The sequence below is a fragment of the Aptenodytes patagonicus genome, chromosome Z (assembly GCF_965638725.1).
Source record: "Aptenodytes patagonicus chromosome Z, bAptPat1.pri.cur, whole genome shotgun sequence".
Taxonomy (NCBI): domain Eukaryota; kingdom Metazoa; phylum Chordata; class Aves; order Sphenisciformes; family Spheniscidae; genus Aptenodytes; species Aptenodytes patagonicus.
The window spans coordinates 306768-325406 of NC_134982.1; the positions used below are offsets into that span (position 1 = coordinate 306768).

Consider the following 18639-nt stretch of genomic DNA (forward strand, 5'->3'; position numbering starts at 1 on the left):
CAATATTACTGAAACTTGTTTGGATACCTTTGCGAAGTGATGGAGAAGGATCATTTAGGTTTAGCCAGCAGTACAGTTGGGATGTCAGAAGCTAGAAGGCACATAAACTTGCAAAAAAAAAAAAAAAAAAAAATCTAAGTGCATAGTTTGAGAAACCTGTACAGGCCCAGGGTGCAGATATGTTTAACTTTAGCTGAAGCTCATGATTCAGATTTCCCCTTCTTTTTTGTTAAGGAAACTACTTTATTATATGCATTGTTTTAATACAGTTTGGGGGTTTTTAAACTGGGAGGAGTAGAAGAATATAGCAACTACATATGCACAGATATATCATTTTGTGGACAACAGTTTATTACAGAGTAAGAAACAAAATAAGCTTTTATACAAATTAGAAAACTGTGACAAAGTATCAGCTAAATATTACCGTACTAGACCATGTCTCAAGCTATAATTTTTGATTTATAAGTCAATTACATAGGATAATTAACACAAAGGTACATCTCATTCATCAATAAATATTTCACTATTTAATACCCTCCAAAGGAGAAAGTCAGAAACTCAAGGTCATTTGCAGATTACTTCAAGCATGGCTGTCATTTTGGAAATAACTACATTAAAATCCATGTACAGATATCCACCTTTCAGCACAGATGAATTTGAAGATCAACAGATGTAGTTAATGATGCGTTAACATTCCCATCTGAAACTTGTTATGACCACATGTACAGCACCTCCCTCAGCATCCAGCCAACGTTGTAAGACTACCAGATCCCACCAGAAGGGTGGATCTCAACTGGAGATTTAAACTGGTTTGTCAACCATGTCAATGAGATTCAGTTATTTCAATTTTTTGCTACATACTTAATGAAAAGCACTATGATAATTTTTCTAAAGTAAAAAACTATTTCATGATGGGGATCTTAATTAAAGCAATACTGCTTATCAATATTACCTGGGCAGGACAGGCTACTACCCATATCTGAAAATTCCCTTGAATTTTAATTACCTCACACCCCGATATTTTCATGCTTTCAAAGCATCAAGACTTTTTAAGACCTAATAAAACCGATTCAGTGTTCTCACACTTGTCCCCAGATACACATAAGCAAGTCACAGATTCTTCAGTATTTTGAAACAAAACCAAACATTAAAAAAATTGGTGTGTTTTTGACCAAACTATTCAATCCAAATATGCACAACAGTTTAGTGAGCAAAATTGCCCTTTCCCAAAGACAGATCAAAAAATTTTGCAATGTCTAAAAGGTTTGGCACCTAGCCCAAGCTAGGTCTATCTGTTCCCTTTGGTCAACAAAGCAATAAAGCACTATATGAAAGTAGCTCATTTGCCTTTTAGTAGAGGATCAACTGTCTTCTGAAGGTGCCTATGCCTCCACCTCTAATAGTGAGATTCTGGGGTTCAGAAGCTAAAGGACCTAGAAGACTAGTTTATAGAGAGATGAACTCCACCTTTGAGCTCCGGAGCAAATGCACACACGTAGGGCTATATACGAAGAGTCAGGTTGTGACATGAAGCAAGTGTCCCTCACCTTTGGCAGACTGCATTTAAAGTTGCTTTATCTTTTATAAGTTTGTGTGTGCTGGAATCTTTATTTTGGATTTTCACAGTTTTAGGGTAGACTGTTAGCATTTTTATTTGAATGAATATAAGTTCATTTGGCTTGGAAAACAACTGAGTAGGGGTTTGTTTGTTTGTTTAAAATCACCACAGAAAAGCAATGGCTGGTGTTCAGGAACACCATCCTGGTACTTCAGCCTGAAGAACCCCAAAGTTTTCACTTATCTTGCCCATTCATTTTTAGCCTTCAGCATGTCTTACTGCGTGACTAACTATACAATACTTTGCTTGCTATGAACAGGCACTTTTTCCTCATATTTCCATTTACAGTTCTTGCAGAACATGAAAAGACCACCTTTCCAGAAATAAGATCAGTAAAAGTCTTGTATGTTACATAAGAGAAAGATTATCATAATAAGAACAATCCACCACAGTATGAATCTGTGACTTTGCTCCCTCTCATGATTTGCAATCTAGTTCTCTTAAAAAAAAAAAAAAAGAAAGAAAAAAGTGATAATGTTAGTTTACTAGCTCAGTTCAGATTTTATTTTCCTTGCACAGTTCTTCATCCATCTGTCAGTTGCTGCCAGACATTGGACATTTGACCATGAGAGAGGATAATGCAGTCGGAGCTGATTATTAGCTACATCCAAGGGACTGGAATGTCAGTGACCGATCCTAATACATACATGAGGAAGGAAAGAAACTGAAAAGCTTGAAGGAGACATATTCTTAACACTGGAATATTAAAACACTGTATTAAAACACATCTTCACTTCTGTAAAAGCTCCCTCTTTGCTCAGTTCATTTACATTATGTGTCATATACTCAGTAGGAGGCTGTTACAACATATATAAACACATAAAACCTTATTTTAATGCAGTATGTAAAAAGAAATCCCTGGATATTGAACAACTGAAACAGAAAGATGGAAGAGAGAAAGGTGTATTTATCATTTTGGGGCTAATGGATTTTTTAAAATCATGTTAAATCATAGAGGACATGGAAATTCATTTTCCTGCTTAATTCTGTCAACATTTTTTCCTCTGACAGCTATACATGTTTATCTTGTTTTTATATAGGATGAGCAATTCCTCTCTGAAAACAGATTTATGAAACATACATCTACAGTAAATCTTACAACTCCAGTTGGTACTGGAGAAGTAGCTGGGAAGATCCAAGGCTTTACTATCTCAAGAGAAACTTTGACACCACAGCCAGGCTTTTATGCATTAATCCCCTAACAGAAATAGTTAGCTTCCTCCCAGAAATGCATGATTGCCTCTGTTTGTTAGCTGCTTGATTGCCAGACAATGGAATGGGAAACTCTGAGGAGTTCAGGTTTTTCCCTGTATCAAATGTCAAATGGTAGGAGGAAAAAAAAAAACCAAAACAAAAACCAAAAACCCACGCCTTTTTCATTCCTAAATGTATCAGTCCAGTTTTGTCTGTTTGGATCTGAAAAATTTTCATCACAACCTCATTCCCAGTACCACCTCTAGACTCTCCAATCCCTTTGTCCGGAAGCCCCCAAACTCCAGGAGACGGATAAGCAGTGTGGAAGGTCCCCTATTCAAGAATGATACTGTGGTCTATTCCGAACACATCACAGCTACTGCTGTTTAGAGAATCTGAGGTTGTCAGAGAGAAGGAATTCCAGTTCAACAGTATCATCAGTGGTCTCTACTGGTACATTACTCTTTTCCACAGGGGGTGAGTAATTCCGTACTTCATGTCTTGAAGCTAATATCCTTGAAGTCCCATTGCAAGAACATGTCTCTGGTTGTCTGATGTTGTCTGAGCAAATACAGTTTGGATGGTAAACGCCTGGACAGGAATTTGGTTGGCAATGACTAGGGACATAGTATTTAGTTGCCACTGGACTTGATTCTATTTGATGATGAAAAGGATTATTAGCCACACAACAAGTCTGGAGACAGTTATTTTTGAATCCATGATGAAGGCCTAATTTAGCAATAAGGGGCTTGCCAACATTAACTTCCTTTCTTTCATCCATTGTATCTTCTATTCCTGGATACTCATAGTGCAAGCACACAGTGAAGATCAAGTGCTCCTGCAAAAAAAGGAAAGGGGGGGGGGGGGGATAAAAAGAAAAAAACAGTTATGCTTCCTCCCCAAATAAACAATATAGGAAGCACTTGAAGAGTCATAATCTACTGGAGAAGGAGACTAACCTTTTTAGGAGCTAAAGACCCATATTAGGCAACACTTGTTTAGTGAGGACCTCTTTTGGTTAATACTTGCTTACCTGATAGTATTTATTTCTAGAAGCACTTATATTAACACCAGCTGCCAAAAGCACTGAAGAAGAAGTACCAAGCGATGCCCAGCACAGAAGTTCATGACACAAAGATACAGAGATAAACTTAACAGTGCCACAGTATGTTGAAGTGAGAACCTTTCAAAAACTGCATGCCCAAGAGCACAGGTTGGAATGGAAGGAGATGATAGGTAACATTTTCATCTCCTACTAATGACTTTGTAAGATGCAGCTCTGCTTCAGGTCACATTCTTGTACTATAGGGAATAGGAACATCCCCACAGTGTGCAATAGCTGATCTTCACAAAAATAATCATCTTGTCAAAGTTCAGTACGGGCCTAGAAAATACCAAGTTCCTTGCACGACGGTATCAGTCCTGCATATGCATTGATTCCCTGGCTTTTATCTAAAAACTAAAGTCACTAAATTGTGCTATTAGCAATTTTTTCCCTCCAAAGAACATATTACTTATTATATAGACAATACACAGCTACCTCAACAGAACTGCAAAGCAATATGATTAATCTAAATTATCTGAACAAACTTGTGGGGAATAATATATATTAACCCTTAGTTTTTGCAGTGAACTTAGCCTGGTGTAGAGGCAGTGTTTGGGAAGGTCCTTTGATACTAAATAGCTTCCGGTTTCCTCAGGAGTTCCTTTATTGGCCTCTTTAGGATCCACATCCAGGTCCTGTTGCAAGAAAAAAATGAAAACTTAATTGAAGGTACAGAATTTGTAGATCATAAAATATTTAGCAGTATTTCTTTTTATAAAGTCAGCATTTTCTTCTTAAAAAGAAAGAAAACATCAATCTTGGATTACTTGCAAAGGCTGTTGAAATCACTGTTAGTCACAGGCAGAAGGGGTTACATTTGAGGTTACCCTCTTTTGCTGATGGTTCCTGTCAAACTTGATGTGCTTGCTTCAGGGTTGCTCTTTTTTACCTAACTTCTGCTATGAAGTACAGTATTACAACACTAATTCTGTGGGCTAAAAATACATGTATTTATTATGCACATTAACTCAAATATTTTATTCATAAAGCATCAGAAGTGTCCTGTTCGTTCTATCTAAAAAGGTTTTCTGCTCCATGTCCTCTTTCATTGACATCAGAAAAGAAGGGTTTTTGCCCCAAGGAGCCTTCTGTTTTACTCGTATCCTTCACTTTACTGTGATCAGCTGAGTAACATCAATGGAACTGGACAGGATCACCCAGATGCACAGAACTGTAAAACTAAAGCCTAAGAAACCTTGTCCTGCAAGGTAGATGTGTCCTCAGCTCACATAGGAGCTACTGACATTTAACTTCTTCAATTAAATGTAACAAATACTTGATATTAGAAAATTAAAAACAAAGGAGACTTTGAAAGAGATGACCGCGGATTCATTTTAATGTATTTTTATATATATTAAAAATATGCATTAAAAAAAAAGTGTGTGTCTGTACAGACACACACACGTAAGCACCTGATTTCAACAGTTTAGACCCATTTTGTTACAAAAGATGCAGTTTGACATGGACAGACCAGACAGTTTTCAACTTCAGTGGAGGGAGATCACCGAGACACCAATAGGAAGCACTTACGAGTGCGAAGTCTGTAACGTAGGCTCTGCAAACTACTATTTCAGGTGGCTTCTTTACTATTCGCGTGTAGATTATCATGACATTGGAAAACTCAGCTGCAAACCCCAACTGAATCTGAACACCACATTTGAATTCAAGATACATACTTTCTGGAAGCTCTGCAAATAAATAACACATCATTACATTCTAAATAAAACTTAGCATACGTATTTTCTATTTTTAAAAATTTTTTTTTTAATTCAAAAGTTTTAAAAGGTATAGACCTCTTCCTCCTGCCCTCCCTCTACCTATCACTTACATATTTATACTGAAGCAAACCAGGTTAGAAGCTAACCAGGCAGCAATACTGTCTGCTAGTATCACACAGTAACTGGCAGACACTGCCAGAGAGAGCTGACTCAACTTCTGCTTTGCAGGTTTCTTTCCAAACTCTGTGCAACTAGCAAGGCAACATTTACTGTAACTGGGATATAGCTTACTGACCCAAGAATTTGTTTACGTATCTGTAATCAAACCAGAAAGGTTAATATGGTATATATCAAATATATAGGACACACAGCTATAGCATTATAAAAACCTTTGAATTTGATAGCAGAACAAGTTTCAGGTTCATTTTTTTCCTTTCACAGGCTATGCACACATTCTAGCCCGCAGCATTTTTCTTCTTTATATTTCGGATCTTTCGCAATCCATAGGAATATATCTAAAAGTGCTCAAGGGTCAATGACATCATTCTGTGTCTGTATGCTTTGTACTGATTTTTCTACTCCCACTGGAAGTGGATTATTTAACATTATCATAGACACACCTTTATGCAAATATAAAGGTTATTCTCTTCCCAAATTCCAAACACATTCTCTTCTACGCATGGCTTAAAACAAATAAGCCATAAGATAACATTATGTGTTTATAATTTTTGTCTTGCATTTCAATCATTTAACAAACAAGAATTAAGGGCTTGATTCCACAAATAAAAATCTACATCTGTGAAAGAGTCTGCCTACACGACTAGTTGTCTTGAAAATGCCACCCGTGACCCTCTGCCCAATCTGTCAAAGAAATTTTAAAATGTACTGCAACATATTTAGGTGAAAAAGATAAAAAGGTCTTAAACCCCACTACCCTTCTTAAAAGAAGTCTAGAAAGCCTGGAACTGATTTCACCCTTATTTTAGTTTTCTTAGTTATATACATTGAAAACTCCTTTTCATCATGCACTTTTACCATACAGCTCACATGGCTATTTTAGGCAATGACTTTAGAATGAGATTAATGATGTCTTAAAAGTGTCATTGTTAGACACAAACAGATTACTAGGAGATTATTCCAGGAGGCAGGCATCATCTAAGTCTCCCCTATAGTGTTTGAGTCGTCTTAAATATACTTACTCAGGATGAATTCTGCATGTCACCTTGTTCATTATAATCTCATGTATAGGTAAACCCCAACACAAATATTTCCAAGATCTGAACACACTAATGAAAATTCGATATGAACTTGAATTTCTTCCATTTCTGTTCAATATCACAACCCACAGACTAGAGATTATTAAGGAAGGACATCCTCTTATTTTTCCCATCGTGCCAGTAGGATCATCTAAAAGTAGACTGTACTATACCATGAGCTTTGGCCCACTGTAGGTTCCGCGCCAGAGACTCTGCAGAAGATACGGTTTGTTGAATGGGATCAGTTAATGCCCTTTTCTCAGACAAACTGCTGCGGATCTCCAAAGCTTGCTTGCCTTTGGTAAGGTGACACTTGCCCATATCTAAAAATAAGATGCATATAGTTTCTCTCAAAATCAATGCTGCTGAAATTCTAATTAAATTAAGTACATCACTGCAATGTTGTCTGGTTGCTATGGTTATGCCAGTGTTGGTACTTCCATAAAAACTTGCAGTTTCAGAAGTATTCATTGCTCAGCTATTCATTCACTTAAGGCTAAAACAGCATGCCAGATGCCTGCAGAGAATCCTGAGGGTTTTGCATGTGTCCTAGTCAACGTGCTCACATTTTTCAAAACCAGTTCAAGCAATATCACAGCTCTGAATCAATAAGGTCCTAATTAAAGTGACTAATTTCAAGAATGTGAATAATACCATTGGAGGGGATTTCTAAAGAATTGGAGGCAAGTGGAGTATTTTAGGGGTCAATAAAGGGGCCAATATTGTTTATTTATCATCATCACTAATGACCTGGATGACAGGACAGAGTGCACCCTCAGCAAGTTTGCAGATGATTAAAAACTGAGAGGAGTGGCTGATACACCGGAGGGTTGTACTGCCATTCAGAGGGACCTGTACAGGCTGTAGAATTGGGCAGAGAGGAATCTCATGCAGTTCAACAATGGGAAACACTGAGTCCTGCACCTGGGCAGGAATAACCCCATGCACCAGTACAGAAAGGGGACCGACTCACTAGAAAGCAGCTCTGCAGAGAAGGACCTTGGGGACCTGGTGGACACCACATTGACCATGAGCCAGCAATGCATTCTTGTGGCAAAGGCAGCCAACAGGAATACCGTTGCCAGCAGGCCAAGGGAGGTGATCCTTCCTCTCTTGTCAGCACTGGTGAGGCCACATCTGGAGTGCTGGGTCCAGTGCTGGGCTCACCAGTAGAAGAACAACATGTAAATACTGGAGAGAGTGCAGTGAAGGGTCACAGAGATGAGGGGCCTGGAACACCTCTCATATGAGAGAGTATGAGGGAACTGAAGCATCTTTTGTATGAGTAGATGCTGAGCGTGCTGAGACTGTTTAGACTGGAGAGAACGTGGCTCAGGGGACTTCTTATCAATATGTATAAATAGTTGATGAGGGAAAGTAAAACAGACAGAGCCAGACTCTTCTCAGTCAAGTGTGATAGTACAAGAGGAAGCAGATGTGAACTGAAATAGAGAAAATTCCACTTAACCATAAGAAACAACTTTTTACTCTAAGCGTGATCAAACACTGGGACAGGTTGTGCAGGGAGACTGTGGAGTCTTCATCCTTGGAGACGTTCAAAATGCACATGGACAAGGTCGTGAGCAACCATCTCTAGTTTACTCTACTTTGAGCAACAGGGTTGGACTTGACAACCTCCAGAGGTCCTTTCCAACTTTAACCAGTCTGCAATTCAAACTTACTCCAATTTATTAGGGTCTCCCTATATTTAGTTCAATTACATTTAAAGGTGACATTTTCAGATAGTTTTGCTGCATGCAGAAACTCAAAACCTATGGCCTGCAAAGTGAATTAAAAAAATCCTGGAAAATTTCCATTTACGAGTTCATAAAAAAAATGAAATAATGAAGGCTATTTACGTGGAACACTTTTAACGTGAACACTCCTTTAGAACATTTTCAAGTGTCATCAGTGCACCAATGTACTCACTAACACCCAATATCGGGTAATACTGACAACAAAACACCCAATATCTGGTAATACTGACAACAATCGTTGTCATGTTACCTGACAAATCAATCTTTCTCTCCACTCTGAGTTCAAGAATGAGATAAGTAATAGGTCACATGTCAGAACATCTACAGTATGTGACATTAACCTGGCAGTACAGACAAAACAATAAGAGTCAGTCGTATTTTACAGGACATTTGGGGAAGTGTAAGGAAAATGGGTGCCAGCAGAATTGTGACATGTTCTTATGGGGAAGCCACGAAGGTGGGGGGAAGAGGAGAGAGAAATCTCAGAGAATACTAACCCACTTAAGAACACCCAAAAGCAATGACAAAAAGGATGAGGGGAAGAAGAGAGTAAGAATATTTTTGGGTATTTGTTCATTATAAAATTTGTAAACTTCTTATGCAAGTTGAAAGACTGATTGGTCTGTGACCATTGCAGAATACAAGTGGGTGTCTGTTCTACTCCTACTCCTGCTTTGAACAGGCTGACAATGGGAGAATGCGGGATAAAAACTAAAGACGTACTATATACATAAACTACAGACATAGTATTGAAGCTAGGATGAGTGGATTACAGGGTTCTCTTTTCACAAAACAGTAACAGTCAGAATGTCCCAGAAGGCAAGAAAGATGAAGGAAAGGGAAGATATTTGGGCCTGCTTCAAAACAGCGTTTCAGGAACAATGGCTTAATGAATTTGGGCCTAAATACAGCAGCTGGTGAGCATCCAGCAGGAGGAGCTTTATCAGAGCTTCTGCCAGGCTTTCAAAGGAAACACAGCTATAGCTAGCTGCAAATGAGAGGACAGCAAGTCCTCAAATTCTTCCTTTGTATTTAGGTAATGGCAAAATTGAGTAGCACTGTAAGCAAATAAAAAGCACAAATCTTAATGCAAAAAGCACTCTGCTTGACTACAGCTGGCAAAAGAAGAAAAACACATCGCCTTGTAAAAAAAAAAAAAAAAAAAATCATCAATCAATTTCAGCCCTAGGCTTTGGAATAATAATTTCAGTTTTAGCCTCTGCAGATCCTATTTCTTCAGGATAATTCTGAGATCTGAAATTTTATTTAACTTTTCACAGAAACTTCATGGAAAGTTTAATAGGTAAGGCTGAAAATACAGAATGGTAAGTTTGTTTTATGGGATCTAGTCAAACAGCACACTAACTATAAGCAAAAAGACAGAGAATATATATGAGAATATATACCAGACAAACAAGCAAATGGTAACCCAAGACCCATCACATTTCAGTTTACATCCTGGGGGTATGCTGGATTCCTATTGCCATCAATTTGACATAAATTCCATGCTTATATTTCAGCTAGTCAACCAATAATCTTTTCCCTTTCCTCAGTAGAGCACTGACACAAGCTCCGTTGGTTTAATCTTTGCATTTCATTTTCAACAGTCTGACCAGTTGACAGCAGAACTTTACCATGCATTTAGGATCCTCTTGGATTTTTTTCTGCTTTTTGGATCCCTATCAAAAGACAGACTGGGCAAAATCCTGAGACCTGCAGTTGCACTAAGTACACTGGACACCACAGCAGAACTTGGCTGATTCCGTACATTATGTACAAATAACAGAATCTTACACAGACAGCTCTTTGTTAATGGCTGTATCTATTATCCTATGTTTTGAGCAAATGTTTACACAGAAGCAATACATTTTCCCTCAGCAGTTTTCACTTTAGCACTTCTTCCATCAATTATAAAAGACAATTAATTACTGAACCAGACATATTAAAACAGTGGATTGCCCTTTATAGTGCACTTACACCCTTTGATAGAGAGCAAATAATTATCATCGCTATAGCACTCTGAGGTAGGTAGGACTCAGTTTAAACGAACGTGGAAGCGACTGGACTACCACTAGCAGCTGACACCACAAGACAGAAGAGTAATTTCTGTGGATGGATGTCCTGGTTTCGGCAGGGATAGAGTTAATTTCCTTCTTAGTAGCTGGTACAGTGCTGTGGTTTGGATTTAGGATGAGAACAATGTTGATAACACACCGATGTTTTAGTTGTTGCTGAGCAGTGCTTACACTAGTCAAGGACTTTTCAGTTTCCCATGCTCTACCAACTGAGAAGGCTGGAGGTGCACAAGAAGCTGGGAGGGGGCACAGCCAGGACAGCTGACCCAAACCGGCCAAAGGGACATTCCATACCATGGGACGTCATGCTCAGTACATAAACTGGGGGAAGCTGGCCGGGGGGGCCGCTGCTTGGGGACTGGCTGGGCATCGGTCGGCGGGTGGTGAGCAATTGCACTGTGCATCACTTGCTTTGTGTATTATTACATTATTATTATTATTGTTGTTGTTGTTATTTTATTTCAATTATTAAACTGTTCTTGTCTCAACCCACGAGTTTTTCTCACTTCTACTCTTCCAATTCTCTCCCCCATCCCACCGGGGTGGGTGGGGGGGGGAAGGACTGAGCGAGCAGCTGCGTGGTACTCAGTTGCTGACTGAGGTTAAACCACAACAATGGACAATTCAAAGTTGCATGCAGAAAGACACTCAGAACAAATAAGGTTCATTAAAAAGGAGAGTATAAAATTGATAACTATTAAAGCAGCTCAAATCCCTTTATAATATCATGGTGCCTAGTAGCACCTGCTTCTTGATAAAAGCTGCTATTTTAACAAAATGCAACAAGAGCTTGAAGTAGTGTAACACATTCACCATGAGAAAAACGACATTTAAGCAAAGAAGTTTTTAGTAATGCAGGCTGAGAAGACTGTTAGTGCCGTAAGCTGGAGTTTACCTTCTGCAACCTCATCAAGCAGTACAGTAATCTTCTTGTCTTCTAACAAACGGTCCTTCAAGAACTTCATGAAGATTCCATTGGCCAACCCTGACTGCTGAATTTCAAAAGCTTCTGCTCCTTGGCACCTATGAGATCATCAATATCAGAAAAGGAAAAAAACACTGAAACATCTGCATGATTAAGATCAACATGAGGACAAGAGTAAAGTTATTTTGGGAATGGGGGAAAGAAACCCTACAATTTGAAAACCAGGTTGTGTCTAAGGCCAACCTGCTCTTCATGTTCATTTGCAAGCAACTCATTCTGGGAAGATTTCACTTACAATCAAGCCACAGACCAGAGCTGATGTAAAACTGTTTATATGAGGAGCTTAAATTTCTCATAGAAGACTTCATTAAAGCTCTTGACTACTTCTATTCAACAGCTTGTGCACTTGACTTGAAAACTGATAGAGAGAGGTTATTTAGCTTTCTGCTTAAGTAACCTCTTCAAATAGTTTCAACTGCAATTGAAACTTTATTCTTTACACCTAGAATAAGAAACACAGGGGCCAATCCATATGCTACTCCCCCAATAATTCATTAATTTCTATTTCTAACACTTTTTTTTCTAGAAATTTAGCTTGCATTAACAGAGGAGACACATGACCGAAGAGGGTACAGCACGTAGGTTATAGTTCATCAGCTGCTCCGCAGTACTTGACCTTCTGTACAAGCTCACAGTGCAGCAAGTACCATTAGGAACACACAGGACATAACTCTCCCTTCCCCATCAGCACAAAGAAACAGAACATTATGGGTCTGAGGGTAAAATTTGCTTTTTTCTTCTCTGCGTTTTTTTCATCTCTAATAAATAATACTTAGATGAGTAGAGCACTCCTACAAGTGACCATCAGAAAAAGATCAGGAACACCGTCCAGCGGTTTCTGGTTTGCTGAATGCAGTTCTCTCACTGGCATTACCCTATATCTGAATTGGAACGTTAAATACGGGGAATCATTACATATGCATTTCCACAGTCAGTTGACTGTGGAATGATTCAAAGAATGAAGTAAAAAAGATAGTATGAGGACACAGATATGGATATAAATTACTGTTCCTTTAACACCACAGTTGGTATTTTTCTGTAGAAGATCAGCTATACAATCTCAGTGGTCACTTCTGGCTTCAAAACCTCTATGGCATAGCAGAAGAAAAATTTCCTTACGTTGCATATCCAAAAACAATGTTAGCCGTAACCTTCAGAGCATCTAAAATAAGAATTGTGTCATCATATTCATTCCTGCAATAAATGGAAACACAAAAAAGTAAAATAATAATTTGAGAACTAGTAATGGTAACAAACTCTACAGTTGTTCAAAATACCGAAACAGCATAGTTCAGAAACATTAATTTTTTTCTCTCCTACAATTCTGGAATGAATCCTGACTGCTAAAAGATAAAAATCAGCATCATCAACGCTCTTCACGAAGACAATGTAAAGACACAATCAGATATCACGCATTACCCAAATGAGGGCATGCTATATTAACCAATGTAGAGTTTGGCTACAATATCTTAAAAAATGATTTCTGATAACTAGCCATTTTAGGTTATAACAAAAACTATATGATTTTTTTTATTTTATTTATTTATTTTCAAAACATGGTGTCTGCATAGTTAACATGATGCTTATGCAGCAGTATTTTCTATTTGGACAGCAGATTGTGAAGCTGAATTGGTCACTGGCATTACATTAGCAGTGAAGTTTAGAGGCTCTACTAACACTAAAGCACTAGCAATTTTCTATTATGAAACATTCCTTAGATACCAATTTGCAGAAGTGCTGACTGAAGAGCTGATTTCAAGTGCAAGTTTAATCGGGCATAGTAGTCTCTTAACATGCAAAGAAAAATAGTACTTTATTTAGAAAAATCTGATAAACCAGTTGATTTTTAAGCTCTAAATAAAGATACAACATCCCTAGCATAAAAGCAGTCCATGAAATCCATGCCTCTGAATAGTTCTAAAATAAGCACTTCACTTGAGCCCTTCTGTCAAATTAACATGCCTTTGATCATATGGATTCTCCTTCCTCCCTGTAATGATGAAGATGGTTAATGATGCAAGGGAAAAAGGGCATTTTTCATTTTTAAGATGCCTAATTTCACTTTTATCTAATAAGACTGACGCTTTATAACTTTTAAACAACAACAAAAAAAGAAGAAATAAATGTCATTCAAATCAAGAGGCAAATATCTGCCCATGGAAACAGAAAGTCTAATCGCCAGCTTCACATTTCCATCCAAGGCCAAAGGCAAAGTAAGTTTATGAATGACTCCACAGTTGACTTTAAAAGCATTCAGGTGCAGGCTGTGAATTCTCAGAACTATGAACTTCACGAGTTGAACATGAATTCACAAGCTGAACGTGAATTCACAAGTACAGTGAATTCTCAGCCTAGACTAAAGATTTCTCCTCAGTGTGAAGTCCAGCTTTCTCTCTCAAGATCCCTTGCTATTTCTCAAAGTGACTGTTCAGTTTTATTTGTTCATTTTTAAAATAGGCTCAGTTTTAATCTGTTGCTACAGTGAATAAACTGAACTTCACAGTTGGTTCCCAAAACTACAGTCATTATACCCTCTCCCTCTACCGTGAAGCAAAAACATCCCTCAAACATCTAATGTCAGTTCTCACTATTCATGAATTATGAGATGTACCTTTTCCGACACATATCCAGTAGGAATACATTAAGTCCCGTCTCTTTTTCCTGCATTAGTTTGAGGATGTTCTGCACACACAGACAGTTTGCAGATCGGTAGGGATTTGGAGCATCAATAGGAACCATGAAACTGTTCCCATAGTTTTCGTAGCCATGGCCAGCATAGTATAACAAACCTGAGATTTCAAAATATATGTGACTGAAAACACAGTTCAAGGGTACATTGGAACATTTCTATCAATTTTAGCATGGTCAAAAACTGCATGCACTATGTCCACCCTATGTGTCTGTGGGAGATTAAGATCACTCAAGCTACTCCAAGCAGTTTTTATATCGATATGCCTTTGTTAGTACAGGAAGGAAGGGGAGGTGGAAGGGGGGAACCATGTTAACATCAACTTCACAATACACAGACACAACAAATTTTAAAAAACCCCAAACACTCATGCAATAGAATCAATTAGATATTTGCATCAAACACAAAGTTAAATACTCTTAAAATGCTTTAAGTAGAGTTACGACCTCTAACAGAAAGAATCTGTGTATGATATATCTCACAGATAAGAACAAGGAAATGTGTCAACTGTAAAACATCTTCTCCACATGTGCAATTACAAAGCTTTGAGTAGCAGTGAGTCAGTGCAGATTTTACTCAACAGTTTGGATGGATTTTTTTTTTTTTAAATGAGAGATGCTGTCATCCTTAAAATTATTCTCCTTTAATTTTTTTTTTTTTTTTTTTTACTTACCATTAATCGTCGGCAATTCTTAAAAGTACTTTAATTACAAAAAAAATCAGAGGAAAACCTTGCTTGCACTATGAGAGTATTTTACAAGTTTTTAGTTTTGCTGTTTCCTCCGTACAGTCAGTTTCTCCATTTGTTTTTGTCTTTTTTCATAGGGAGGGATAAGAAATATTTTTACATTGGGGGGGAAGATTATGCTATGATCATGTTTGGTTTACAAAAGATTATCCTACAATCATCTCCCTCGTGTCAATACACAACAGTCTACAATATTTTAAGATTTAAAATCTTCAATAAAACTTGCAATAGTTTTGTATAAAGAAAACATATCATGGAATTAAAAACAGCTTTTCTTAACCCTGAAAAAGGGAACTGCAACCTAGGGCTTAGATTTTACTTATAAGAATAAAAATGTCAAATATGAAAGTCATATCAATTTGCAGTAAGATTAGATGATCTGAGCATTAATAACCTCCACTGCCATAAAATGCAGTTACCAGAAGCTTGTATGATTAAATGGCATTTTCCTATTGTCTGTTCCCAGTGTTGTTTTTGCTTATCTATGGCAAGTTCCATCTTCTAAACAGAATTTTTATTTATCTATACAAAGCTATGTGTCAGACCTTCAATTAGTATATAGTATTGCAGCTGAATAAAAGTCAACAGATATCACAATTTATGCTAACTGGAGATATGGTCTTCTTATGTCATTATTCTTACTAAAAATAGCTGTGAAATTTGTCACTACAAAACTTGAATATTCAGAAAAAAACCAAAATAAGCCTTATCGTAACATACTAAAATGATCTACATTTAAATCAGCTTGTGTAGGTAGGTATGCTAGATGTTTTTACCTTTTCATCACAGATAGCTACGACAAACGAAAATACTTCTTTCACACAGCCCTGCACTTTTTGTAAAGGAATACCAAGATACAACTATAGCCCTTCAAACTAAGCCTTCGGTTCTCTTTTACTTGTAAGCTCTCAAGTCATTAACAACTATGCCAAGACCTTGCAAACTGCTCCACTCAATCAACGGTGCTCAATTTCTTTTTATGGGAAACATGCATAGTCAAGATAAGCAGCCAGCAAGTGCATACAAGGTAAACTCCAGGATGCAAGGCTTCACTTAAACAAAGAGCCTAATGGTTATTGATCTGCCAGTGTCTTGGAAAATGGCAACAGCTTTATTCAATTAAAAGTTAGATTTCTAAAGGGCACAGAATTTAAAGTGTATGATTAAAAACCTAAACAAATAAAGGTACTATTGGGCTATTTATAAGATTCCAATGGTTACCTGAGACCGGGTGGGTAGTTTCAAGAGAGTTAAAGATGAAGTTAAGCGTCAAGTGCATGACTCCATGTCAGGTCCTAAGTTAAAAGGAAATTCTTACATTTGATTTCCACAGAGTTTGGATCTGGACCTAAATCAAGGTTATATTTGAGATTATATACATCTGAGTGTATGTTAGATAAGTAATTGGACTGACTGAAGGAAACAAGCCTCTAATGTAAAGCACTATTTATCAGAGTATTTCCTCAATGAATAGAAGTATTTCAGAAATAACAACTACGTTTCTTTTATATCCTTGGCAGATGACTGGGCTATGCTTATTTGATGAGTACCTGCAACAGTTAATATGTTGAGCTCAAGATCAGAAATAAATCTCTGCATACCCAGAGTAAGTAGAGTAAACATGTTTGGAGGGCCTCATTAGACACTTTGACACAACAATTTTAAGTAGGCTCAAGTTCCTCGTAGACGTCAGCATTTAAGTGATATCTGCCTCTCTCTCTTGCTTTCTCTCACGCTCTCTTTTTTTAAGAAGAAAGCAGCCTAACTATTTTTAGCCTTTAAAACATATGGGTCTATGCTTTTACCCTTTGTGGAATACAGTATTAATTGCACCCTACATTTAGAACAACATAAATTAAGACATTAGAGGAGACAATCATCATCACTTTGTTTACTACTCCTGCTCTTAAGGAACAGTATCTGAAATGCCACTTTCCTGGCAGTAAACAAGAATTACATAACGTCATATTAGGCATCATGGATATGTTTAACAAGGACTAAGCAGACGTAGCCACTATGCCTCTTCTATTTGGAACTATGCCCACTAAAAATGCAATAAATCATTATCTATTTGTGCATTGACAGCATCTTTTATGTGCTTTAAGCCATTAATAGCCACTATCCAGAAAGAACAAAGGGACCATTTAAATTGAAGTAGTTATTGCCAAACACTACTGACAGAATGCTCTGCTTACCTTTCAGAAATATCAACTTGCAGTTGTATTTTTCCAGCAAAAATATGCCTTATAAGAGCTTTCATATAGTGCTGGTGAGAAACTCATTAAAGCCTTTCAGTACTTTATTTTCTAAATTCATGTCAACAGTTATAGAAAAAAAATTGAGAAGGTGCAAGAATCTAAAAGCTCACTCAAATGTATAAGCACATCTATTTCCCAGGGAACAAAAGAAGAAAACTGCTATCAGAAAGTCTACTAAACTTTACTGTCATAATTAGTCTTCATGTCATGCAAGTTTTGGCTCTGACATAAATGCCCAAATATCAGAGCAGCCAGTTCTGCACAGACAGAGCATCAGGTAACACACCATTAAAAAAGGCATAGTAAGAAATAATCTGACCTTGTGTTCCAAAAAAGAATCAAATAATGTTTTCTTGGGTGGGCATTACTATAGGAATCCTGCAATTTAAATAGGACAACTGGCAGAACTTTTTGGTCTCTGTTCTAAATAATTTCTGGAGTCATTTATGCAATCTTAGCTTTTAGAAAAATGACAAAAATAGTGGCAGTCAGCAGCAAACTCCTCAAAGCCCACAGAAGAATTTTTCTTGCACTCCAGGCCACGTCATTCTAGGCCTTTTCCATGCAAGACATGAAGGTGTGTGCTCTGTGCATCGATTCCACCATGCCCTCCCCCAGCTAGCACGCCACCAGTTCTGTCTTGTGCTTTTTCCCTCAAAATCAAGTTTATGCAAGACAAGGAATTCCAATATATGAGTAATCATCTAAGAATCAATGCATATCAGTAGTAGCAATGCATACCAGACCCAACTGGTTAGTCATTAGCCCAGCAGAAGGCACCTCCTGTGCAGTATGTGGAGGAGAGCTTAAAATTATTATTGATATTCTATTACAGGTATCTTATAATTGGATGTGTGACTCAAATAACAAAAAATATAATAAAAAGAGAGAAACGTGTTAAACACACATCTTTTAGTATGCATACTTAGCTTAATTTGTCCTACTATAACTTAAACCAATACTGATGAGATGCTGCAGTACAATCATTAAAGTGATGCTGCAATTTAGATGTGAGTGCCTTGGATTTTTGTGGGGTGTTATTTTTAAGTCTCAAGAATTTAAGGGGAAAAAAAAAAAAAAAAAGGGCTGCTGCCTGCTTAAGCAGCATAACCACTATTAAGCTTTCCATCTAATGTGCAAAGACACACAGAAAGAATAAATTTTATACTCTATATTCAGACCTTCCACTGAGTTCTGCCCAAACAGGAATCTTAGTATTCAACTCAGTGAAAAATC

General features: G+C 37.5%; 1 protein-coding gene across 1 annotated transcript in view; it reads right to left on the reverse strand.

The window, feature by feature from the left end:
* Window positions 1-328: 328 nt before the first annotated feature.
* The window catches only part of LOC143172340 (mucosa-associated lymphoid tissue lymphoma translocation protein 1-like), a 40788-nt gene continuing 22477 nt past the window's right edge, over window positions 329-18639 (reverse strand). Inside the window, exons 11-17 of the mRNA XM_076361654.1 lie at window positions 14320-14497; window positions 12828-12902; window positions 11619-11746; window positions 7065-7214; window positions 5448-5605; window positions 4427-4552; window positions 329-3650 (exon numbers count right to left, since the gene is read on the reverse strand). Coding sequence (XP_076217769.1) covers window positions 3189-3650; window positions 4427-4552; window positions 5448-5605; window positions 7065-7214; window positions 11619-11746; window positions 12828-12902; window positions 14320-14497 — 1277 coding nt within the window. The 3' untranslated portion in view covers window positions 329-3188. The remainder of the gene's footprint in view (window positions 3651-4426; window positions 4553-5447; window positions 5606-7064; window positions 7215-11618; window positions 11747-12827; window positions 12903-14319; window positions 14498-18639) is intronic.